At 36.9% G+C, this 27,506-nt stretch overlaps 2 protein-coding genes across 2 annotated transcripts; both read left to right on the forward strand.

The window, feature by feature from the left end:
• The first annotated feature begins 7,085 nt into the window (after positions 1-7,085).
• LOC106058497 (uncharacterized) lies at positions 7,086-12,290 on the forward strand. Its single transcript, XM_013215939.2, has 2 exons — positions 7,086-7,344; positions 8,418-12,290. The coding sequence occupies exon 2, from the start codon at positions 8,697-8,699 to the stop codon at positions 9,600-9,602; it is 906 nt and encodes a 301-aa protein (XP_013071393.2). The 5' UTR covers positions 7,086-7,344; positions 8,418-8,696; the 3' UTR covers positions 9,603-12,290.
• A 6,094-nt stretch (positions 12,291-18,384) lies between these two features.
• On the forward strand, positions 18,385-27,082 carry LOC106058496 (uncharacterized). Its single transcript, XM_056004387.1, has 2 exons — positions 18,385-19,167; positions 22,544-27,082. Exons 1-2 carry the CDS (start codon positions 18,992-18,994, stop codon positions 23,562-23,564), a joined length of 1,197 nt encoding a protein of 398 aa, XP_055860362.1. The 5' UTR covers positions 18,385-18,991; the 3' UTR covers positions 23,565-27,082.
• Positions 27,083-27,506: the final 424 nt, after the last annotated feature.

The following is a 27,506-nucleotide window of genomic DNA, read 5'->3' on the forward strand; positions in this document are numbered from 1 at the left end:
GACTCTGGACAGCACTTATAAAGCTAAGCAACAGCAAAATAAAAACAAAAAACTATTCAATGGATACCAGCATATATAGAACAAGAAGGAAATGAGAAGGCTGACACACTCGCCAAGAGTGGGAGAACAAACTCACAATTAAACATTGCACTCTGTCCAGAAGAAATGAAGAAGCTAATAGTAGATAAAGTAAATGAGAAACGGACAATCTCTAATCCGAATCACAAGAAAGATAATGCCTATTATAAGCTATCCCGACAAGATCAACGTCTAATCTTTCGACTCAGGACCGGACACAACAGAATGAGACAACACATGTACTGGAAGCTCAAAATTGGATCCAGTGAAATCTGCCAATGTGGAGTGTCACCAGAAAATGCTGACCATGTCCTCGAAAACTGTTCTCTTTACCAAGAGGCCCGTACAAGACACTGCCCCCCCCCCAAAAAAAAAAAAAAAACAATAGAAAGAAAAGTATATGGAGATCTGCCTGGTTTGGGAACCGCTGCGCAGTTCATATATTGGTCTAGTCATCTGAATACTCCAGCATAAAAATGAGAAGGAGGAAGAAGAGATGTGACTCCCTGTGTTTCAGTAGAGCGGTTTTCTTCAATGATAACCTTTAATGTAGCCAAACAAAAGCTGTTGATCGAAGCGTCATTAAATATTGACGTACAAAACCGATTTACTGCCATTTTATTTTTTTTGCATTTCTTGGATGCTATGACACTAGTTCTCGCTTAGCTGTGTGCAATTTTAAAGAAAAAAATAACAACTATATTTTATAACGTCTAAATTTCAATTTATAGTTGTTCTAAGCAAATTGAGCTATTTTAGTGTTGGCGATAGACTTTTGTTTTAAAACCTGCTATTAACTATCACTTTCTTCACAATTAATACCACAAGTCACACAAGTCAAAAATCTAACATACATCTTAATAATTTGAATAATAGCACATAGTAGAATGATGGCGACCTAAGTTTTCATTATGTAAATTTTAAAGTACTGCCTGTTTTTTTTTTGTGTTAAATTTATCAACGAAGAACACTATTTCGAGTAGATTTGACAAGTTATTGAGCTGATTGAGTTGTGTTAGTGTTTGCGGAGAGCCTGACCGAGAGAATCGCAACCTATAGTTCGTTCAGCCTGGTTCCATGGTGACCACCTTTGCCATCCGGGGGGGGGGGTGACCTATGTGAGCCCAAAATGTTCGGCTGCACACTGGGCAGGTTATTTCAGCTGGAGCTTGTATGGGCAGGTTATTTAAGCTGGAGCTTGTATGGGCAGGTTATTTCAGCTGGAGCTTGTATGGGCAGGTTATTTCAGCTGGAGCTTGTATGGGCAGGTTATTTCAGCTGGAGCTAGTATGGGCAGGTTATTTCAGCTGGAGCTTGTATGGGCAGGTTATTTCAGCTGGAGCTTGTATGGTCAGGTTATTTCAGCTGGAGCTTGTATGGGCAGGTTATTTCAGCTGGAGCTAGTATGGGCAGGTTATTTCAGCTGGAGCTAGTATGGGCAGGTTATTTCAGCTGGAGTTTGTATGGGTAGGTTATTTCAGCTGGAGCTTGTATGGGCAGGTTATTTCAGCTGGAGCTAGTATGGGCAGGTTATTTCAGCTGGAGCTTGTATGGGCAGGTTATTTCAGCTGGAGCTAGTATGGGCAGGTTATATCAGTTGAAGTGTGTATAGGTAGGTTATTTCAGCTGCAGCTTGTATGGGTAGGTTATATCAGCTGCAGCTTGTATGGGCAGGTTATTTCAGCTGGAGCTTGTTCGGGCATGTTATTTCAGCTGGAGCTTGTATGGGCAGGTTATTTCAGCTGGAGCTTGTATGGGCAGGTTATTTCAGCTGGAGCTTGTATGGGCAGGTTATATCAGCTGGAGTGTGTATAGGTAGGTTATTTCAGCTGCAGCTTGTATGGGTAGGTTATATCAGCTGCAGCTTGTATGGGCAGGTTATTTCAGCTGGAGCTTGTTCGGGCATGTTATTTCAGCTGGAGCTTGTATGGGCAGGTTATTTCAGCTGGAGCTTGTATGGGCAGGTTATTTCAGCTGGAGCTTGTATGGGCAGGTTATATCAGCTGGAGTGTGTATAGGTAGGTTATTTCAGCTGCAGCTTGTATGGGTAGGTTATATCAGCTGCAGCTTGTATGGGCAGGTTATTTCAGCTGGAGCTTGTTCGGGCATGTTATTTCAGCTGGAGCTTGTATGGGCAGGTTATTTCAGCTGGAGCTTGTATGGGCAGGTTATTTCAGCTGGAGCTTGTTTGGGCATGTTATTTCAGCTGGAGCTTGTATGGGCAGGTTATTTCAGCTGGAGTTAGTGTCGTTGGGCTTGTTTTTTTTTTCTCTGACGCTTTTCTTTTGCCAAGGCTGTTGTCATGTCCGCTGCACTTTTTGCGCCAGTTTTTACATCGCGACGCAATGGCGCCCTATAATGTGCGTGTATCTTTCAGGTAGGAGTTTGAATCTTGTAGGCTTTCAGAAACGATTTAGGGTGTCCCAGAAGCGTTTTCTTTGTCCATCATTGCTCCTCTTTCTTTCATTAATCATAAAGGAGTCATTTAGAGATGCGTGGAGTCTTCAATTCTGTAGACGTGGTCTGCCCATTGCCTTGCAGCAAGGGATCATGTCAATGGTTCCAAGCTCCTTTCTGAAGACGCATTGGCTTTCTGGTAGTAGTCCATGTTCTAGATGATGCATGAGCCGATTTAGTAGGATACGTACAAGGATTTACAAAGAAATAGAAAGCAGAGATATTCTTCTGTGGTTGTTGCAGATTTGGCAGTTATCTTTTTCGCTAGTATAGATGGACAACTGTGAAATCTTTAATGTCTTGTGGTATTGACTCTTGTTTCCACATAATTAAGGTCAGCTCTTTCAGTCAGTACTAATACACCTTTTGTAGATCTCCTCGGGAATGAAGTCAGCTCCTGGGGCTTTTCCACTTTCGAGCAGTCGAAAGGCAAGATCAGCTTCCTCTAGTCTAGAGGGGTCATCCATTTTCTCAGTTCTTGCTGTAGCCTGTTTATACTGGGGTTTCTTGAGAACATTTTCAAAATGCTCGGCTCATCATTTCTTTTTTATCAGTCTATAGTTTTTCCCATCAGCATTTAGTAATGAGACTCTTTTTAAGGCCCTTTAAAACTCATATATAGTAAGAAAGACGTTCAATGCTCTAAGAACAATAAGAAAAAAAAAGGGAAATAAAAGGAATTTGTTCTAGCATCCGAAACAAATGTTCCTTTGTTTTTTAAAACAAAGTGTAGTAACTCGTTTAACAATATGATTCTGTTTAAAAATAGCTCAATTCACTCCCCTGACTGGAAATACCAAAGCACTCAAATGTGAAGTGCTCATTTGTTAACATACAATGTTAAAAAGTATATGATTCTATTTGTTTCAGTTTGGTGTGCCAGTTTATGCCTGTAGCAGATTTGAAAACGTATGCATATATGACATAATAACGACATGTGAGAACATTTGCTGTCAGTTGCGTCATTCAAGTGTCGTGTTTTCTTAATATACGTATGCGTACTTCTGACCACCAAATGTACACTAGTAATTAATATAACCGTGACGACAAATTTTAAAGATATAATAAAAATTAAAAAGACAAATAAACAGACATATATTGAGAATATATGTAATATAAATGCACAGTTCTGGCCAATGAAATATCCAATGTAGAATAAAATCAAATAGAACATTAATTTCACAAACTAATTAAAGCATATCTTCCACTCTAACAAATAAAAGTCCAACTGTCTTGGACAGGAAACAAAAGTCCGCACTGTTTTACTAAAGAGTTACATTCAATTTAAGAAAAAAAAAATAAAACCTCACAAAGCGAGACAAAATAACAAAACAATCTTCAAGTCAACAACCTGAATTGCGTCCCTTTCTCCTTTAAAGTTAACAGGAGATCCAGACTGACCGGAACTCAGTCTTGACAGCATCTATGTTGTATTATGGCATATGTCACGATTAGGAATTAGTTATTTGTTTACTAAGTAAGAAAAGTTTAGATTTAGAGACAATGGCATAGGATTTTAGGAAGAATAGCGAAGTGTAAACAATACTTTTAACGACTTTAGAAAGAGGCAGCTTTTATGAACGTGGAGATTTAGCTTGACGACATTCGACGGCACCCTTTTTTATTACTCTTTAAAGACCAGACACCAGCTTGGGGGGGGGAGTGGTGGCTGAGTGGTTATAACCAGGTGTCCTGGGTTGGAATCTTGGTGAAAACTGTGATTTTGTATTTCGGGATTAAAGGGCGTCCCGGAGTCCACCCAGCTCTAATGGTTACCTGAATTTAGTTGGGGAAAGTAAAGACGGTTGGTTATTGTGCTGGCCACATGACACCATGCTAGTTAACCGTTGAGCAAAGAAACTGATGATCTTAAAATCATCTGCCCTATAGATTCAAGGTCTGAAAGTATAGTTTATATTTTATTTTTTTAAGGCGCCAACTTGCTTTAACTGAGAAAAAAGAGAGCACATGTCTGCAGGCAGGCTTTGGAACGAGACAGTTGGAGATCACTTTCAAAAGGACGCGGAATACACATTTGAGAACGAAAGGTGAAACCCGCCGCCGAGAACGTTGTCGGCAAGAAGAGCATCTAACCGTTATGTCTGCTCTGGTGGATGTGACAAAGTATGTAAGTCGCAGCTGGGGCTGCATAGCCACGTGACATTGTGTACGCCTCATTCAACTTTGGACTTCAAGACAAGTCTTATTCTTATTATTGTCTTTTTGAAAGCGTGGGAAGCCAAGTGCTTGGCTTGGCTACCTAGAAGGGGGTTCGAGGTTCGACACCCGACTCGGGCAGAGTTGTGTTTACTGAGCGCCTAAAGGCAGCACGGAAAACCAACTCCTAGCTACCCCCTCCCCCCCCACCGGTCCACAAATGAGATTGGACCAAAAGCGCTCTGAGCATGCTATAAGCATGAAAGTAGCGCTATATCAAAGCTATAATGATAATATATATATATACTAGACATATGTTACCCGCGACCCGCGGGTCTTTATTTGCTCATTACTGTCGATATAGTCACAATTAAACGAAATAATAATGTAATAAGTAAAGCGAATGTGTCAATGTAAAAATAGTGTGAATGAAGCTATCAAATCAAAATAGCTAATAGGCTTGAATCCATTTTTTTTTTCAAATTAAAACATTTGCTTGTAGGCCTACATATATTTGATTAAAATTTGAGATGAATAGACTAAATTTTGTATGTTCATGTGTATAAAGTATAAAGTAGATCTTGAGGTAGACATAGATCTAAATATACACTAATCTAGAGTTAAAAATTGGCTATTATAGAGTTCATTCTGTGCTGAGCATGCGTGAACTTTTTTTCATGAATGAATATAGGCCTATCTCAACACGGCTACGCAGCTTTAGCGAACAGCGAACGAATGTATTAAAAATGCTTTAGAAAAACAAACTTGAATGTTAATTTGATTAAAATATGAAATGAATGGACAATAATTAGTATGTTTATGTGTTAAAGCATAAAACTATCTTTGCGAAAAGGAGTTTTATCATCTTAGAGTTCAATAAGAGTTTTAGACCTAGGCCTAGGAATAGACTCAGTAGAGAGATGTGTTAATGTGTAACCATTGGTAATGTCTAATGAAATAATGTTCGCCAGGAAATTTGTAGTCACAGATATCAGGAACTAATTTATGTAAAAAATGCTTTTGAATAATCTAGTGGATTGGATTTAGATGTATGTTAAACTTAACTAATGATCCTTTCAAGTTTTTTCTCTTTCGCTACGAAAATAAAATTAGTTTTGCGAAAATAGGATTACCCATTCATATCTATTAAAAAACAAAAAGAGCGATAGCTTTGTTAAATGAATGGGATTATAAAGTGAACAATTAAACGACATAATTTTTAGTACGCGATTCATGAATGAATATAGATCTAGGCCTATCTCAACTCGGCTTCGCAAATTTGAATGTTTATTTGATAAAAATATGAAGTGAATGGACTTTAATTAATATGTTTATGTGTTAAAGTATAAAACTATCTGTGCGAAGAGAAGTTTTATCATCTTAGTGTTGAATTAGAGTTTTAGATCTAGGGATGGGATTATAAAGTAACAATAAAACGAAATAATTTTTAGTACGCGATTCATTAATGAATATAGATCTAGGCCTTTAACTCGGCTTCGCAGCTTTCGTAGATGAATGTAGCTTTAGAAAACCAAATTTGAATGTTTATTTGATCAAAATATGAAATGAATGGACTTTAATTAATATGTTTATGTGTTAAAGTATAAAACTATCTGTGCGAAGAGAAGTTTTATCATCTTAGAGTTGAATTAGAGTTTTAGATCTAGGGATGGGATTATAAAGTAAACAATTAAACGAATTAATATTTAGTACGCGATTCATTACGGAATTGTCTAATGAAAGAATGTTCGTCAGGAAATCTGTAATCACAGATATAAGGAACTAATTAATGTAAAAAATGCTTTTGAAACACAAAATTGAAGGTTAATTTTATTATATAATGAAATCAATGGATCTTCTTTTGTCTTTTCATGTGTCAAAGTAAAAAACTACCTGCGCAAAGTGTATTTCTTAAAATTAGATCTAGGTCTAAATCCTTTCTATCTTTTCTCATGTCAACATTGTAGACATGGCCTAGATCCATAAAATACTATAGCTGTAATAGAGTCGGACAACTTTATTTTTTTTGAGGGTCTTAAGTTTGTTTTAGGGCTACAATACATACACTACGGTCTAAGTTGGTACCCAAGGAACATTCCTGCCTAGTTTTATCAAGATTGGTCTAGCGGTTTTGATGTCTATAAGTAACATACATACATACATACGCCACACATTCTACTTTATAATATATATATATATATATATATATATATATATATATATATATATATATATATATATATATATATATTTTATATATATATATATATATATATATATATATATATATTGTTCAAACTCATATTAACCACACGATGCTGTAAATGGCCCTGCACGTTTTGGAATCACTGAATTGACATTCGAAATAGTTTCCTTGTTGGATAAACTCGGAGGTCCTCATCAGACAAGACTAGACTTGTAATGACGAGGAAATGAATACTTTAGAAGTATGAACGAAAGAACTTATTTGAATCATTGAGACTTTTGAGTCAGAAAAGTTTGTTTCGTTAACAGTATGTTCAGCTCAACTTGAAAACATGTCGTTGATTTTAAATTTCCTGATTTGTTTCGGTTTTTATCGAGACATGGAGACAGGAGAAGACTATTCAGTTGGAATATAGTGTACACAATTGAGTACACATTGAAGAAAAAGTAAGTTATCTTTATAATCCACTTTTTAAACAAAAAACTATTTAAGTACTTTCTCCTTCCGATTTAGAAGAACCAGGGGAAGACAATTCAAACCTTCTCTGATAAGGAGGGTGTGATGAGTAGATACCAATCGTCATAGAAGGGTTGAACACTATAATGCCACGTCGTAACCTATGTGCATTGTGGATAGGTCTGTGAGGCGTGGCAACGATTATTGGTCTGCCCACAGATCCCGACGTCACAGTTCAGTGTAAAGGCCTTCTATAACGAGAGGTCTTGAATGAAGTTGGCACAGCGACTAAGCCTTTCTTTTTCTGTTCCGAATAAATGTCGACTACATACTACTGTTGGGTAGATTCACAAATGCTCCAAATACTAAAATTAATAGTCCAAGACTTTTTCTTGAGATTTGAGCTCTTGACTTATCGGTTCGGAATTCAGGTGCTTAACCTCCTTCAAGCGATTTAAGTTTACTATATGTATCGAGGTTTTAAATACGCTTTCCTTTTATTCAAAAAGTATAAAACTTGCTTTAAGTTCAGATTATGTATGTTTGTAAGTAAAAAAGTAAAGTTTTCTGTTAGACGCGGATGAGGTAAACAGGGTAGATGATGCTAAGATCATCTGCTTCTTTGACCAACGGGTAAAAAGCAGGGTGTTATGTGGTCAGCACAACGACAACCTCCTTTACTTTCTCCATCTAAATCCAAGTACCTATTAGAGTTGAGTGGATTCAGGGGCGCTCTAAAAAGCTCGAAATTCAAAAGCGCAGTCTTCACCGAGATTCGAACACAACCCTAGGTTTGGAAGCTTAGTGCCTCAGCCACCGCGCTCCATATATACGTTTGTACATGAAGATATTTTCTACAGATGCCTTAGGGCGCCTTAGGCATTAAAATAAACTATATACACTACAGGCACCGTGCGAAAGGTCCTATTTACGAAATTTCGTTAAATTGTTTAAATTTATATTTGCATTGTTAAGTTTTGTTAAAATAATATAAGTTTCTTGTTGCATTTAAAAAAAAGATCTTTTTAAAGCGTACAAATAAATATGTTTAACTATATTTCAGGACGCTCAAGCTTTGCAATGTTCACTTGCCAGTGACATAGCTGGATATGTTTACAATTATAGGACCCTTCGCACGATGCCTGTAGTGCATATTGTTTATTTTAATGCCTACTTGAAAATCTGCAGAAAATAAAAGACATATCGGCAGGCAGTATGAATAAGTTCTGTACAAACAATATTCACTTTCATTACAAGTTCATTGAGTGTGCTAAACAACAATAAAACAAACTGTTCAACTGTTCATCTCTGTTCATCTCTGTTGGATCAATAACAAAAAAAGATGAACTCTTCTAGCAGGAGCAAAGAGAGCTTCAGGGGATTTAAATCGTTGTCTTTTCGACACAAGGGAAATAATAAGATTGTAAAGTCTCATTCATGCAGGAGTTTTAGAAAACCACCCACAGAAACGTACACAAACATCATCGCCGACGATTCCGGCCGGAATGTCATATCGGAAGTTTACGGCAATTCCAGTTGTCAAACTTTGCCCCCGGAAAGTCACATCCCCACAAGGCTTTCCGCACTTGATTGGGCGAGATGGAAATTCTCACTTTTTCGTGATTCGCTAAAGAAGCGGAATAATGACCGATTTATAGAGAAAGATTTCGAGTACAAAGAGTGTGATGACAACGCCGATTGTTATGATACTCCAAAAGACTGTCAGGGTATACACAAGTCTGAGAGTGGCGTGAATGAATATTCAAACACTCTTTGTAAAGAGAAGTCTCAAAGCGCTGACAATGTCAACAAAAAGACCACCCGTCAGCACACACTCGCTGGCCGATTTCATATAGTTCGCTGGATAGCGTCGAAAGTGTTGAAACTTCGGCGTCATGCCTCTAAAAGGCCGAGAGTTACCAGAAGTAATTACGAAATGGCCCGCCCCATAGAGGAGTCAGACAGCGTGTCCATGACATCAAGTAACGCTGACCCCGTGTACATGGACCCTGTCCTCGCCTTCCCTGACCAGTGCAGTCCGGAGAATGTCGTTGAGGTCCACAGAGAATCGAACCCGTATTTTGAGCTTGAGCCAGAGCAGCAATACGAGACCGTGACCATTGATTCTGATTCGAAGCCTGCGTTGTCATTAACTAAGAACGCGGCACCGAGTCAGTACGCCAAGCTAGGAGAACATAACAAGGTCTGTGATGGAAATATTTATGGCGAGTTGTCTCCAGGATGCTAACCCTAGTACATAACTCTAACAATTTTCAAAATATATGATAGTTTAATGAAATCATAATTTTAACATGACTTTCTATTATGATTCTTTATTGTCTGGTGTGACTACAGAGCCCCAACCACGAGACTAACTCTGCTTTATATGGATTATTTTATCACAGATAAGGAATATTTGAGACAAAAAGGAAATCTACTGCCTAGGACAGACGTTAACGGCGAGAAGAGAAAAACCGATAACCAGTGGTTAACACGGTCAAGTCAACGCTGGAAGCTGCAAACTAGGGTTTGCCTAGCCACGTGAAATACTGCATTCTTCCTTCATCTATAGATTCAAAAAACTAGACATTATTATTTATTATAAAATAAAAATCTAAGTTTCAGATATATGTTTATTTCTTTACTATTAAGTACTGGGAATAATTTATATAACTCATTATTACAAAAGAAAATGTTTGGTTTATTGAGAAAATGTACCATTGTATAATCGTAAAGCGAATGAGCTATGCTAATTGTGTTTTTCCTTGATAAGCTGTTGTGTAGAAGATTTGGAAAGCAGCAATGGATGTTGGGTCTGTGAGACTATATTTATAAGAGATGGTTGGGCGAACTTGAAAATTACTGCATTACAAAATGAATTAAGTATGTTTCACGTGGTCAGGAAGAAAAAAAAAGCATCTTTCATTGTCCCTTCCAATATGCCGTTCCTCAAGGCCCTCTCCACGGTCATGTTGCAGTACAGAGTAACCCTCATGAAGCTAAGCCCCAGTTCTCACAGTGTTGGAGGAACCGGACTTAGCTCAAGTGGTCATGACTCCACAGTTGTTGATAGGAGAAGTTAGGGCTGAGAGTCGATGCCCACAGTTGTTGATAGGAGAACTTAGGGCTGAGAGTCGATGCCCACAGTTGTTGATAGGAGAACTTAGGGCTGAGAGTCGATGCCCACAGTTGTTGATAGGAGAACTTAGGGCTGAGAGTCGATGCCCACAGTTGTTGATAGGAGAACTTAGGGCTGAGAGTCGATGCCCACAGTTGTTGATAGGAGAACTTAGGGTTGAGAGTCGATGAAGAGCCACCCTCTCTAATAGCTGATTTTTTTCCCCTTCGGCTAAACTTTTAATTGGAAAGTCACAATGGGACGCCACAGTTGACACGTCATTGTTTTTAAAAAAGCCCTGAAGAAAAATGAAGAAAAATAGAAGTTAAGTGACTTGTCTATTGTAGATTGTCACGATAAACTAAACCATTTGCAGCACACTAAATTGAACTGTTGCCTAACTAAATGAAGAACAAGCGAGCTATAATTTTAATAAGAGCCAATCACTAGGTGGGGGCGCGGTGGCTAATTGTTAAGCGGTTGGCTTCCTAACCTGGAGTCCGAATTTTGGTGTAGAATGAGAATTTGAATTTCGGGATTTTTATGGTGCCCATGAGTCCACCCGACTCTAATGAGTACCTGACTTACGTTGGGGAAAGTAAAGACGGTTGGACGTTGTGCTGGCCACATGACACTCTACTCGTCAACTAATGGCTAATCAGATGACTTTTACATCATCTGCCCTATAGATCCAAAGGTCTGAAAGGGGAACTTTACTTTCATCACTAGGCGATGTAGTTAATTTTTCATTCCCCCCCCCCCCCCCGTCTTTGATTACCTCTAGTTGAACACGTCATTTTAATTAAATTTTAATTCATTGAGTAACAGTCTAATATTGAAATTGGCTAAAACTTGGTTCTGCAGTCCTAAACAGGGCAAATAAATATCATAGACTTAAAAAAAACAACACCCTAACCTATCAACACTTTCTGTATGTCGTACGCCGGAAACACCAAAAAGCTTTCTTGTTTTTCGTGATAAAAATCTCCAAATAGAATATAAGTGAAATGATTGAGTGAATATGTACAGAGAATGAATGCCCAGCTGCCAATGTTTTTTTTTTAAACCATTAATTTCTAAGTTTTTAATATGAAAACTGATGATGAAGACAAACTTCGCAATACGCCAAATAATAAATTAGTTTAATTACACTCGAGAAACTATCGTAAAGAATAAATACATGACATTACATTGTCTTGGTGTAAATTGTATTGTAAATATCATATTTATTTATATTCCAAAAATTTACACTAAAAACACGCAAGCTTATTCACATGTGCATGACTGGCCTGTGGGCAGTTTTTATTTGAACTATAGCTCGTTCCCACATCACAGGTCGTAACTGTAGACAGGTGACATGGCAACGAGCTATTGGTCTAAACTGCCCACAGACTTAACGTTGCAGGCCTTCTATAACGATGGTCACGGTTTCTGTAACCCAGTTACCTTTCCTACGTTTAGTGAGTACTGGAAATCATTCAAAGCTGTTCTCATGAAAAACAAAAGAATAAAAATAAATTTAAAAAAAGGGTATTTATTGTTTACAAATATGTATTTATTGCATGCGTGTAAAGGCTTAAACGTGATTTTATTATTTTCCGTATATATTTATAATTATTTTTAACATTTCATTTTTGTGAAATTTGAGATAAGAGCCTCATCATCCCCTGTTGTGTATTTATATTTCTTGTGTGTTGTGAACTGATCTGTTCTTGTGTGTCAAAATGTGTTGGTGTCCAGGTCAGCTTGTGTGTGTGTGTACTGTGTTATCGTGAACTGTTTTGTTACTCTTGTTCAATAAAACCTAGGATCAAGACATGTCTTCTTGTAGTGTTTTATTTAAAAAAAAACAACAACATATGGTCGGAATGGGAACTTTTATATTATAGCAGTCAAAAATTGCTAACTCAAACTAATGGTGTTTATCATTTTCATTTTGTTTAATTTTAGCAATCTGTGTGCCAGCAGTGTGTATGTGTTTGAAGGTTAATCAGCAAAATGTAATTAAGCTGACTTTATATGACCAAACTAAAAATGTATTTTGATTGATTTTTGGAAGTCAGTTAGGTCCTAGCAGTCCGGTCCTAGCAGTCCGGTCCTAGCAGTCCGGTCCTAGCTGGATGCTTTGGTTTCGTTTAGTCGATCTTTTTTTTCTCCGTGTTTTTGGATTTCCTTTCAGAATTGAAACTTATTACATCCGATTCCAAACCTTCCACAGGACAGGGAATGTCAACGGGCAAGGTTCGATCCCGGGACAACAGAGAGCACAGTCCTGAGCGCATATCACAAGAAGATGCAGCCACTTAGTGTTGTATTCTAAGTAATCCATATGTCCCAACTTCAATGTTATGTAATTCGAACATCGACCGTTATTTATTTATAAATTGCCCTTCTTTGGTGTAAGATACAGCTCAAACGGTCAAATTTTGAAGCGCCAAGGCCCTGGTCTTTTTAAAGACCCCCCCCCCAGTAATATTACCAGTTCAGGTTCTGTCTCTAGTGATTTAAAAAAAAAAAGGTAGAGTAAAGAAGTTTGCACTTAACATAAGCGATTACAACTCTGTTATGTCTTTGTTTCTAAAATCTATTCTAAGAATATAAACGACTCTGTTAGCGAACGACTGATGTAAGCTGATGTCCAATAACAAAAGGACAGAGTCCAGACACAATGCTACAATCCGTCCACTTGACCTCAAACTTGACCTCAGACCGACGTCTGCTGATGACATTGTGATTCACTTTGTCACGTGATAGAATGTTTGCCAACTTAAAAAAAAAAATATTACTGGCTTAAGTGCTCAACAAAGATGACTAGGGTGACTGGGGTAGTATCATCACATAGTACGCATTACTGGCATTTTCTTGAAAAACTATAAATACCTAGAAAAACTCGCTACTATTTTGTTTTTCTCATACCCTTGGTAAAGAAGCATTGATATTTATATATACTTTAAGTCAGAGGCGTAGCGTGCCGCAACAAGTGTTGAGGGGCATCAAACTTTCACAGTATGTTGTCACAGTAAAGAAAAAAAAAATAGAACAAATTTTACATACATGAATAAATACAGACTACTGCATTTAAAATTTTAACAACAAAAAGATGAGGATTCTGTATTAACACGCAAGAAAGAGTTACGAGGGAAATGTATTATTTATTTGGCCGGATTGTTCAAGAAATAATCGCCTGATTTAAGCAACTTCAGGATGAGGCAGATACATTTTTTTTCCCTTTTCTGAACTTGTAAATCATCAAATTCTAATCAATGTTAATAGTGCTCCTAGCGACACAGACGATGACGAGTTTCTTGGAGTCGAAAGAGGCTTGAACTGTTTGGCGCAATTTATTCAGAAGTCCCAAAATGACCTGCTGAGATCTTAAGCTTTTAAAAAAATGTATCAGCTATGCTAGATGATATTGTCATTTGCATTCTTTGGATAGTTGCGGAAAGGGTGGCTACATGTAAGGGAAGTTTTTCGCCAAACTAAAGTTGATCAAGCATTTTTTTTTTTAGATCTAAGATGCCAAACTTACGATTTAATTCTTTAGCGATTTTGTCCATTTATATCCATTGAAAAATAGCTTGTGGAAAAATGATTTAGAAAAAAAAAAGTTTTTTTTTTAGTTTTGCAGTTTTGCAAATATATATATAGTTGCGACTTAGCAATACTTAAATAATTTGACAGTTATTTATAACTTTAAAAATCTCAGCTGAATCATTTTGGGTCGTCTTCTTTTGATTCATTGCAAAAGGTACCGTAACATTTAATATTTGAGAGTGAATGAAATGGGTGAAGAAACGGAAAGTAGACTCTGAATGTAGAAACTACCAAGAAAAGTTGGGCAGATCTTTGCCTTTTTATGGAGTACAAAAATAAGCCAATATTTTTTATTGGTATAGAGATGTTAGTAGCTGCTATTAAAGAACGTAACTTTAAACAGCATTATGAAACCAAAAACAGAAATAAATATTACGGCATTCTTAGTTTGAGCCACCAAGAAAAGATTGCTAAGAAGCGCCTAGAGATTTGAGGATTGTCGTGAAGATTTATCAAGAAGAAACAAGACAATGAGTCGGCGGTAAGGGCATGGCAGAGAGTTGCTCACATTTTAAGTCGTGAATTAAAGTCTGTTTTTCGACGTAAGAGAAGGTTACTATCAGGTGATGGAAGAAATGTGTCATGAAAATAAGAAGGCACTCTTTCTTGCATGACAATTAGAAATCTCCATTAAAAACTAAGAGAGCAGAAGAGCTGGAAATGTTTACCATTAAACAGTCAGCGATATCTGATAGTGTTCAACTCTTGCTACTTGTTCGCAGTACGAAAAGCAATTTTTAAATCACAGAAAAATGCATTTGTACCAACACTGGCAAAGACTTTTTCAAAGAAGTTTTATACATCATAGAGGAGAAGGCTTCTTTCCTTAGGGAGAAATTAATAATAAGTGACTATTGATACCGCCAGGAGTATGGTTGTAGCGAACTGAGAGCAAGACTTAGAAAATTGTCACGTGAACCGGAACCTCTGTTGCAAGAAGTTGAATCAGACTGACACACGCGAATTGCAACTCTTCGTTTAACTGGCGGAAAGGGGCAAAACCAATTTGGCATATTCGCTTCACAGACGAGCATCTAGATTCACTTCTTCATCTTATTGTCTCATGCAGTGGGATCTTCAGAAGCTGGTTTTGGATAAACTTCCTACATCCCATGAGTTAACATAAAGAGTTGAAGCTAGGTGCTGAAACAAATGATACATACATATATTAAACATAAATGAATAACAGCACCAGTGACCAAGTTTTTAAGAGAGAAAGTAGTGAATTGGTAATTTGCATACGGGCGAAATGACTCTGGATCAGAAGAAAGTTTTTTTGGACATTCTGATGGTCTAGAGGCTAGTTTCGTTTGGTGCGTTATCGCTAGGCGGTGGTGTCGAATCCGGAGTCACAGATTCGAGCCTCGGTCGGCGCATGCCCTTATTTTCGTAGCATTTTAATTCACTACTTTCTCTCTTAAAAACTTGGTCCCTGGTGCTGTTATTCATTTATGTTTAATATATGTATCCCATAAGTTAGTGTATATATTATAGTCACGTGGGAGGCGGTGGTGTCTGAGTGATAAAGCGCTTGGCTTGCGGTCCGAGGGGTCCCAGGTTTGAATTTTGGTGGAGACTGAGATTTTTTAATTTCGGGCCGCCTTTAAGTCCACAAAGCTCTAATGGGTAACTGACGTTAGTTCGGGAAAAGTAAAGGCGGTTGTTCGATGTTGTAGTCCTATCCCCGTTAACCGTGGACTACAGAAATAGATGACATTTACATCAACTGCCCTACCGATAGAAAGTTGTAATAAGGAAACTTTTTTTTATTTATTATATCCTCGGATTTCTAATAAAAGTGCATTTTGTATTTAATGTTTTTTTTGTATCTTTTCTGTTATGTGGCCCGCAACACGAGTGTTGGAAATTAAAATGGCCCACCGGCCAAATGAGGTTTCACATCGCTGTCTTATCTAATTAATATTAGAATTAAACATTATTACATGTACATAATTTAGCTATTACCTTATTTCATAACATCGAATCGAGCCCGAACCTGAACTTTAGACCTGGTCGAACCTAACCGAACCCGAACTATACTCGTCACCAAATCTAACTGAACCCGAACTTTAAAGGTTGGGTTCGATTTCTCATTTCTACACAGATGTCATAAAACGATTTTTCAGTTCATTACTAGCTCCGATAAAACGAACGCAGTTCATGGATGATTCATTATCACCAGACTAGAAACAACTTTTCGACATTTCACCAACACGAAGAAACAAAGGTCCTAAAAAACCGTTGTACCCCTCACCTCAAGAAAACATTAAGAAACTAGAACAGACACAAAATAGAGCAGTGATAACAAACGAATATTTACACTTGACTAGAGTAACACCTTTAGTAGAATCACTAAATTTAGAAAGTCTTCAGGATAGAAGACTTAAAAAGTAAAGTAGCAATTATACATAAAACACTGAACCATAATCTTCAAATACAAAAGCAAAATTTAATAAAATACTCAGAAAGACACAAAGATAAAGGCACATTGCTCGTCCCATACGCTACGACAAATTTGAACAAATGCTCTTTCTTCCCTAGCGCTATTAGAGCATGGAATGGGTTGCCTGAGCTAGCCAGGAAAAACCAGTGACTTGGCAGAAATTAGGTCATTGGTTAATATGCATGACTAAATGCATGACGCGTAGGATGCATCTATTTTCTCTGTTGGAGTATCGTCTGTATTTTATAAGATAAGGCGTAATGTATATTAACTAATACTAATAAAACTTCAAATAACTTGAATAACTTCCTTTTGTGAACAGACTAAATAACACTTTATTTAGACTATAAAGAAGATCAAGCTGAAATAAGGTAAACTAAATATAGTAGACTTAAGTAAGAATATCTTTAACAAAATCTAACTCACTACATTGACCCAACCTTTCAGTCTTTCGTTCTGGAGTCGTCCCCCCCCTAACTATGATCAAGTGACGACAATGCCACCTATATTGCATCATTCACAGCAAATCGCTATCCTCTTTCCACCGTTACCATATGAGCACACATACGCACACGCACATTCTATAAACAGGTCTTCTTCTTCTTCTTCTTCTAGCCAGCTTTATTGCTGCTGAGCTGTGAGCTCTTTTGCAGACTGTGCCAAGGAAAAAAAGTGTGCTGTTCTCTTCAGTTGTTCAGCACTGCCGTACGGGGTGTTGGTTATGTTGGGCTGTGGTGGAAGTGGTGTCTGCCTAAGGTGGATTAGGGAGGGGCATTCAAAGAGGATATAGTTTACGGTTTCAAAGGGGTCGGCGTATAAATCTGCAAAGGGGGAGTTGTGTGGAGTTTATTTTGTTCAGATGGTAATTTGATAGTGGTGTGTGTCCAGTTCTTAGTTGGAAAATTGTAGATTGTTCTTTGCGGGGGAGGACGTTAATACTGTCCAGTTTGTTAGGCGTAGTCATTTCTTTGTACATGGCTCTGCCTGTGTTACATGATGCCCATTGGTTAAGCCACTCCTCTTAAATTAAATATCAACATCACTTTACAACGATCCCTGGACACATTGGCATCATGGGAAATGAAAAGGCAGATAAGCTCTCAAAGGCAGGCTCATCTATGGAACAACCAGACAGATCTGTAAGCTACCTCGCCCTAAGGTCAATGTTAGTCAACAATCACGAAGAGGAATAACAGGTCTTCCAACATACGTACTTTAATAAGTAGATCTATTGTCTATGTTTCAACATTCATAAATAAACCTTAAATCATAGTAAAGACTTAGCGCTAGGTTAGTAGACACAGACACAGACACAGACGGGTTCTGCTAATTTTGAGATTCGGTTCATGTTTTGCAATTTAAAAAAAAAAATTCTTTGACTCATCAGAGGCCCTAGACCCTGGCCTAGTTTGCCTATGCTTGAAGCCGTTCCTCAAACAGCACACTTTTTTTCCTTGGCACAGTCTGCAAAAGAGTTCAAGCTCAGCAACAATAAAGATGCCTAGAAGAAGAAGAAGAAGAAGAGGCCGGTCCTGATAACTTGTATGGGGTCACCTGGGGCGCAGACAGGCGCCCCTGTAATTCCTACTGTATCATGTAATAGATCGTTTATGACATCTATGATTTGGTACCTATTTAGGGTTAAGGGGAGGATTACCTTTGCAAATAATCATTTTGGACCCAAAAATGGATTTTTAGATTTAAACGTATATAGAAAGCTTATCCTTTTATTTACTAGAATAGAATGTTCAATTTTCTGAAATAATGCTGTAAATTATAATTTTTACATTTTTAGGGTGCTTATTAATCAAGATTTGATTGAAAAAAAGTGGACGCCTAAGTTGCTTTTAAGCTACGACACTTCTTTATTTTGATTTACTCTTTCATCTATTGAACTTAAGACTAGTAACTCGAAAGAATCCACCTCAGTTGTGGTGGGGAAGTTTTGTATTTCTCATGTCTGCCTCTCCCAAATAAAATTTCCTCTACCTCTTTGCAAATTACTAACTAGGATTAAGACAAAGCATAACTTCGCAATTCATGATTTAAGAGGCCAGCTAACCTCTGACCTCCACGTCCAAATGAACACAGTAGAATTGAAAGAAGGATGTGCTCTTCCGTCAATGTGATGCACACGACACAAGGATCTCTCCAAAAACAGCACAAAGCACATGTCAGTGAAGTGTGCCCTGAACTACCAGGCACTGACGTCTGATAGACTGTGTTCGTTTCACGACCTACGTTGAAACATGTAGAAATGGATTTTTGAATATATTCATGAAGTGATGGGATTAGCTGTTCTTAAAATGCACATACTTTAAAAAGCTTTTTTTGAACTATCATGGACAATTACGTTAAGACAAAAAAAAAGAGATTTTAACTTTGAAGTAAAATTGTATTTTATATGGACCACTGGATTTATTAATGAGAAACACTTACAATGTAAGCTGTGATGTAGAATGAAGCAATAAAGAGGACTATGGCAATGGATTTCAAAACTTGGATGACAAGGCTACTAAAGATTCTCATTGTTTGGCTGTCTTCTTACAGCACCTACGCTATGACTAGCGCCAACGCATTAGTTTTGAGGTTTGAAGCCAACCACACGTTGTCAGCACCTCTCTACATCAATTTCAGTCAAGAAATATTAAAACGGTAAGTATCATGAGGCTTAGACTTAGTACAAACAAGTATAGTATAATGGTTATTTAGGATATTTACTGAGTGGTAGTAATTGGATGCCGGCTTTTAAGTATCTATTTTATTTGGGGGCCACCTAATTCACTTCGCCTCGGGCCTCCAATTACCTCAGGCCGGCCCTGTGTGATCTCCTAGTTAACATTTAAATAATCTTTCTTCTTTTTCTTATCTCTTTTCGTTCTTTCTTCTCTCTTTATCTTTCTCTCTCTCTCTCTCTCTCTCTCTCTCTCCATTAGCTGAAGAGGCATGTACCATATAAAATATTAATCAAGAGAATTGATGTTGGTAATAAAAAAATATAATAATGATTATATCAACTTTAAGAAGTGATTATGATTATTCTAATGATTATATAACAGAAGACGTGAAGTTTACATTATCCACACGATGCGGTGACTGTAACAACCTGGATATTTACCTTGGCTGATACACTTTGTAATGACTGTATAATTATGACCATCTTCTAATATTTACATGTCTTCATTCTTCAGTTCACAATCTTACTGACATAATAGGTCACAGTAATGACTAACAAACTCTATTGAACTCCTGTACATATAGTGTATCTATAATATAAAGCAGAAAGTAAGGCGTATGTATGTATGTGTGTATGTATGTATCATGGGCGTAGCCAGGATTTTTTTTGGGAGGGGTTTTGGGGGGGGTGAAATTTTTTCTCCCCCCCCCGACCCCCCCCCCGCGCGAAAAAAAATTATATGTATTTGTGTGTGTGTGTGTACATAATCTTTATTACATTCTGACCCTTCATTCTTCCGGAAGACGTTTATTGTGCCCTAGAATAGGTTCTTCCATTAGTTAGTGGGAAAATTTTAGATTCCCCGATATCACTAGCAAAGGGGTCTGGGGGAGCGCTAGGAGCTCCCCCAGCGCGGGGCGAAGCCCCGCCGCCAAGCACCATTTCTGATATTGAAGTTCAACAAAATGCATATTCTGAGGTATCTACAGTGCATTTTCCTGCTATTAAAAAGTTCTGTTTCAAAAACCTAATGTGCTATTCTTACTGACTTAGACCCTCCCAGGACGTTCAGAGCATTTGACGTCAAGCTGTTTCCATAAAAATCTGTCACTGGTAATGTCTGAAGCCTCTTCCCACCTACCATGAGGACCTCCATGAATGAGTGGCATCAAGTTGTACTAGGATATCATTGCAACTCTTCTTATGCGTAATTCATTATGTCGGAGAACATTTCCCGCAAACCTCATGCGTCGCTCTCTCACAATCTTACTAAAGGGTCGACTTCCAGTTCGGCATAGGATTTCCTTGATTTAGACCCGATCTCTATAACTGACTCCTAAAATCTGTCTTAGCCATCTTTGTTGAGCTACATTTAGTGTTTTTCGATTTCGGTAGATGACTATTCACTGCAGTTTATTAATGGAGCCCTGCCACTGGTAAAAATGTGTAACCTCTCTTGAATACGCTCTTAGAATTAAGTGACTGTAGTTTGCTTTAGATTTTATATCGAAAAGAGAAGTTTTATCGTCAAAATCTTCTGTTGGGGCATTTCTACCTTAAAAATGCTCTGTAGGGGGATCTTAGACTCAAAACCATCTGGAGGGGTTTTAAACTTTAAAAAAAGCCATCTGTAGAAGAAGGGTTTAAACTCAAAACCCCCGATTGGCTTGGCTACGCTCAAATAATTTTAGTGTTTAATTTGCTTTTTTTTATATTGAAGATGTATTTTTAGCACCAAAACCCTCTGAATGGGGGTTTAAACTCAAAACCCCTTTCGGCAACGCTCATAGCATTTTGAGTGCGTAATTTTGCTTTTTTTTCTTACACTGAAGATGTATTTTTATCCTCAAACCCCCCTGGCGGGGGGTTTAAACTCAAAACCCCTTTGACTACGCTCATAGATTTTAGAATGGGTAATTTTCTTTTATTTATATTGAAGAGGTACTTTTTAGCTTCAAAATCCACTGGAGGGGAGTTTAAACTCAAAACCCCTTAGACTAAACTCATAGCATTTTTAGTGTATAATTTGCTTTGTTTTTATTATTAAAGAGGTATTTTTTACCTTCAAACCCCGCTGAAGTGGGGTTTAAACTCAAAACTGAGTCAAAACCCATTTAGCTACGCTCATAACATTTTGAGTGCGTAATTAGCTTTTTTTTATAATAAAAAGGGGGTTTATCGTAAATTTTAGACGGGGTTTTAAAATCAAAATCTTCCTTAACTGTGCTCTTGGAATTAGGGGATTTTCGTTTGCATTTTTCTTGTTTTGTTTTATAGAAGAGGGGGAGTTAACTGCAAAAACGCAGGTAGGGGGTTTAAAACTCAAAACCCCTGGTAGGGGGTTTTAAACTCAAAACCCCTAGTAGGGGTTTTTAAACTCGAACCCCCCTGGTAGGGGGTTTTAAACTCAAAACTCCCTGGTAGGAGGTTTTAAACTCAAAACCCCTTTGGTTGTGCTGGGGCAAGTGATGGTTTAGTATTAAAAGATCACCTAAAATAAACAAAATCAAAGCAAAAAATCAGTCACTAAATTTCGACTCCCCCCCCCCTCGGGGGGGATTTCATTTCGGGGGTACCCCCCCCCCCTGGCTACGCCCATGGTATGTATGTATCTATGTTATGTCCCGCATAGATATTAAAAACCAATCTCGATAAAACTTGACATAAATGTGCCTTGGGAACAGTAGGCCTAACGTATGTATGTAAAACAAGCTAGATCCTAAAAAAAAAGTTGCCCATCTCTGTGAAAGTATTACTTTTTACGGATCTAGGTCATATAGCCATGTTTACTTGAGACAAGTTCGAAAGGATCTAGATCTAATTTTAAGAACTATACTTTGAAAAGAATGTTGTTGTTTTTTTAACATTCATTTCATTATTTAATAAAATTAATCTTCAAATTTGTGTTTCAAATAACTTCGCCGTATTATTTTGTTAAAGTGGTCAGACCATTAATAGAATCTGCATCACCTGTATGTTTCTTTTTCTTATTCTGAGAATTATCATCATCATCTGTCCAATGATTTTTCGTCGTTGGGGGAATGTGACAGTTAGCGTACACTTTTCCCGGTCAGCAGATGATCTTAGCAAGGTATCAAGAGAGTCCGGTTCATTCTTTTATGTTATACATCCAGCTTTTCTTTGGATGACCATCTCTTCTTGCTCCTTCCACTACCTTGAAGAATAACTTTTTATATAATCCAATAATTAACTTTGAATTATTTATGCATATTGCCATACAAAAATTGTTTTTTTTTAATTTATAATTATTCACAATACATTTAATAACATTTGTAATAATTTGTATGTATATTAACATATTATTAAATGTATTGATACTTTTTTTTTCAACAGTTTCCTACTTTGCCTATGTGACGAATCAGTAGAAAAATGTACCGCAGTAACCAGCAATATGAATGAAAACAATTCGACCAAAGTATTTACTAGTGCCTCTACAAATAAATCGCTTGACAAGTCACATCATCGATATAGAAAAAATCTTTTATGCAAGTCTCAACTTAGTCTAAACTCAACTGTTTGGGAATTTCGTTTTACCTGTTCAAATTCACAAAAAAAGTGCCCAAAACATCATCGAGGAATAAACCTAAAAGCTTTCTGGGACACAGGCAGCAGTCTGGGGAATACCTGTTTAGCTTGTGGTCTAAACATTTTCTGGAATGATTCCATTAGAGAAGAAACGTATAATAAGTCACTATTGAATATCATCAAGAGATGCGAAGAAAATAAGAACAAATCACGTAAAGATACAGGTAAAGAGCAGGATGATTCCCCAGATAACATGACCACGTCTCCCATGACTCTGGCTGCGAAGAACAATTCTTTTTGTCAAAACTTATTCAAGACATTGGAAAGCGTTTCTTCTACTTCATTGACAATACAAAAACAAAGCGAATCTTTAAAGCAGGCAACAGATGTACCGCTCTCCGAAAGTACCACAATGCAAAGTGCTGTTACAAATCAAAGTGCTGTTACAAATGTTACAAATCAAAGTGATGTTACAAATCAAAGTGTAGAACTGACGACTGTGAACGGAAAGACAATCATTGACGTCCCGAGGACTTACGGAAATGACACTGGTGGCAGAAAATTAAATGTCGCCTTGCAAGAGCATTTACTCAAGAAGGTCGAGAATGCTGGGGTTGGCAATTCCAGCGCGTCTAAGGAGAAGACCTCCAGTTCTCCAACACTCATGATCGCGGCAAGCATCACTGGAGCTGTCACCATGTGTGCACTTATTGCTGTTATCGTCTTTGTCGCTGTTCGCCGAAAGAAAAAAGCTTTACAAAGTGCCCGGAGATATTCTCTGCCCCGCTCCCAGAGTTTGGACGAGACAAAAAAATCTATGGAAGTCTAAGGAATAAAGTTACTGTGTATAAAACATAATTAATCCTGACTTCTGGAGAGTAGCAGCCTAGTAGATCAAACTATTACAAGATAGAAGTGTCACAACTCAGAGATTCAAACTGTAACAACATAGAACTTCAAATTGTTTCAAATCGTAACAACCAAGGTTTTGTTAAAAAAGTACAAATAATTTTTTTTGTTACCAAACGAAAAATAAAAGGCTTACTTTTAGTTAGATGTCAGATGACTTTAAGTGTAATCCAATATCGACATACTATAAATCTGCACCAAAGTCCAAAATGTAAAGATACTACGTATTTGGACGAGCATTGGAAGTTAAAAGCCATGACTCATATATTTCGTCAAGCCACTTGCAGATGAAGCGATTACCACAAAAAAATTTTGAAAGAAAAATTTTTCAACAAAGGCATCTTTGAATGCGTTCCTTTATTAGAGAATATAGAATATTCAAGTGAGAAATATAATAGTAAGACATACCATACGAGAAGTCTTTAGCTCGTATCTCGGTATGAATTTTAAGATAACGTATTTTTAGTTCGTCTCAATTCCGCCCACTTCTAAGGGCTACCTGGCATATCTGGGAAAGAAAAAGAGTTTAGTCTTTTTGTTAGTAATTTGACACTTTTGTAAACCGACGGCCAGAAGCAAATGTGTTTTAAATCATTGGCTCCATGGATGGCAAAGTCTTTTTAAAGATAAAAACTCATTTTTTTTGCATATATATTTTTTTTAAATTGTATATTTCCAAAGTTCTACTGGCCAATCCTTTTAGCGCCAATAATAAAATATAAAAAAAATGATTAAACTAATTAACATATACAATATTGAAAGTCGTTCTACGAATGAAATTGTGCGTAGTATCTAGTCAGCTGTTTGGTTAAACATAGGAGTATATCTAGATGTAGATATTTGCAAACAGAAAATGTGTATGTGTGCAAGAAGTCATTTTTATTTTCAACTGTTAAAATATTATTTTAAACAGTGTATTTGAAAGACTATAAATTATTTTTAGGATCGCATATGATGTTCTGTTTGTTTGTTTTGTTTTGCATGTTTCGGATGTTCCTTCGGATTTAAAGATAATAACCCACTCCTCTCAAGTTTGGCATCGGGCTCGGTTTCAAAGCAGGGCTATCTAGATGACTGTCTAGAGAGTATATCATACAATACAGGCGTTACAGCAGGCTAGTTGGAAAGAACTTATCTAGCTTGGTTACCTTTCTTGCTGGTCTTAATTTTTATTTTCTGTAGAAGGATTTACGTTATCCTACTGTGTTCATGGATAGTGCTATTAGAGCATGGAATGGGTTGTCTGAACCAACCAGGAATATCATTGACTTGACAGAATTTAAGATAAGATTAGATAGTTGATTAAAAGTGTCTTGCACATCATTCTTTAGTTTTACTTCATAAAATACACATAGTACTTTCATATCTAACCTTCGCTCATCTAATAAAATACTCAGAAAGACACAAAGATGAAGGCACGCTCCTCGTTCTATAAGCTAGGAAATATTTGTACAAATGATCCTTCTTCCCTTGTGCTGTTAGAGCATGGAATGGGGTTGCAGAATTTAAGTCATTGGTAAACATGTATGACTAGATGCATGACGCGTAGGACGTAAACATCTTCTTTTTTGAAGTAACGTCTATATTTTATAAGATAAGAGTATTAAAATCCCTTCGCTTCTGTTGGTTAGCAGTTTTTTTCTTGGCAGGATATCAAGAGAGGGTCCGGTCCATTCTTTTACGATGTCCAGTCAGATTTTCTAAAGACGGCCCTTTCTTCGTGCTCCTCCACTGTACCTTGAAGAAAAGATTCCCTGTGGTGCTAATGTGTTTGAATTTGCTACACACTTTTAATGAATCATAACTTGCAAAAAAGGGCTTTGGTAACGCAGTTGTCACCAAACGACTTATTTGTTAAGATTTATTTTTAGTTGATACAATGTTTAAAATATATGCAGTGTCCTCATGCTTATTATAAATAAAATATTATTTAAACATAATTTCGTATTTAATATTTATCTGCTAAGTAGAACAGCGTACTTTATGTGTTTCGCCTTATATCTAGATATTTATTTATTAGGTCTATTTATTTTTTATTTTATTTACGTGGTTACTTCTAGCATTGATTTATCAGTATTGATTTATTGATTTATCAGTATTGATTTATTGAGTTATCAGTATTGATTTATTGAGTTATCAGTATTGATTTATTGATTTAACCATATTGATTTATTGATTTAACCATATTGATTTATTGATTTAACAGTATTGATTTATTGATTTATTAGTATTGATTTATTGATTTATCCGTATTGATTTATTGATTTAACAGTATGATTTATTGATTTATCAGTATTGATTTATTGATTTATCCGTATTGATTTATTGATTTAACAGTATTGATTTATTGATTTATTAGTATTGATTTATTGATTTATCAGTAATGATTTATTAATTTATCAGTATCTGTGTCTGGTTCTGCTCAATTATGTTAGAATTCCGTTGCTGAAGATTATTTCAATGATAATAATAATGATAACATCATTACAGCTCTACCATCCTCACATCTCTAGCATCATTACAGCTCTACCATGCTCACATCTATAACATCATTACAGCTGTACCATCCTCACATCTCTAACATCATTACAGCTCTACCATGCTCACATCTATAACATCATCACAGCTCTACCATCCTCACATCTATAACATCATTACAGCTCTACCATCCTCACATCTAAAGCATCATTACAGCTCTACCATCCTCACATCTCTAACATCATTACTTACCATGCTCACATCTTTTACATCATTATAGCTCTACCATGCTCACATCTATAACATCATTACAGCTCTACCATGCTCACATCTATAACATCATTACAGCTCTACCATCCTCACAAATCAAACATTAATTACAGCTCTACAATCCTCAAATCTCTAGCATCATTACAGCTCTACCATCCTCAAATCTCTAGCATTATTACAGCTCTACCATCCTCACTTCTCTAACATTATTACAGCTCTACCATCCTCACATCTGTAAAATCATTACAGCTCTACCCTCCTCACATCTCTAACATCATTACTTACCATGCTCACATCTCTAACATCATTACAGCTCACCATCCTCACATCTCTAACATCATTACAGCTCTACCATCCTCACATCTTTAGCACCATTACAGCTCTTCCACTCTCAAATATCTCTTATATATCACAGCGTTCATGCCATCATATTTCTCAAATCTTGAACAACCTCACATTTCCCACGTCTATGACAGCACCCACATTACTAGTATCTTCTCCTCAATAATATAATTTCCTCTCTAACAAATGTTCCTCTGTCACATCGGCTCTCGGTTCTTTCTACTGTGTGAATTGACTAAAAAACGTCTTTATAATGATTGCTCTCAACTTATAAGTAAAAAAGTGTTGAACATAGCAAAGTGTATTCACTTGAGATGACTCACTGGAAATACATTTTAAGAGAATGGATAGTTGTGTTTTTTTAAGTCAAACTTTGAACCGCTGCGAATATTTTACTGTTAGTCGGAGTGACTCTAATCTGAAGTGGGTCATTATAGTTGGCAAATAAGCACTGAGCCTCCATGTCAATACTTCGGAATGTCAAAATTGACCACTCGCTGACTCCTGAACAGTACAGAGAATCTACAGCAGCGTTTCTCAAACTTAAAGGCGCATTGTAGAAATTCATCTTTTAATAATAGCCAACTACAAGAAAAATATTTCATAAATGTAAATATTTTTAGCTGCTTTGTTACATCTTATAAGTAAGACATTGAAAATGTAAACTATTTCTCCCTCCCCCCCCTTTTTGTTGTTGCTAGAAGTCACTTTTTAAAGCGAGTCTTCTCGAAGTTTTATGTCAGGAAAGTTTAATTTCTTCAAGCTAATTATT

Source organism: Biomphalaria glabrata, chromosome 11 (genome assembly GCF_947242115.1).
Source record: "Biomphalaria glabrata chromosome 11, xgBioGlab47.1, whole genome shotgun sequence".
Lineage (NCBI taxonomy): Eukaryota > Metazoa > Mollusca > Gastropoda > Planorbidae > Biomphalaria > Biomphalaria glabrata.

Excerpts from the sequence above, each read along its gene's own strand:
- LOC106058497 (XM_013215939.2), top strand. The coding sequence starts at position 8,697 with ATGAACTCTTCTAGCAGGAGCAAAGAGAGCTTCAGGGGATTTAAATCG.
- LOC106058496 (XM_056004387.1), top strand. The coding sequence starts at position 18,992 with ATGGCAATGGATTTCAAAACTTGGATGACAAGGCTACTAAAGATTCTC. Across the intron at positions 19,168-22,543 it reads AGTCAAGAAATATTAAAACG|TTTCCTACTTTGCCTATGTG; the intron begins GTAAGTATCATG and ends TTTTTTCAACAG.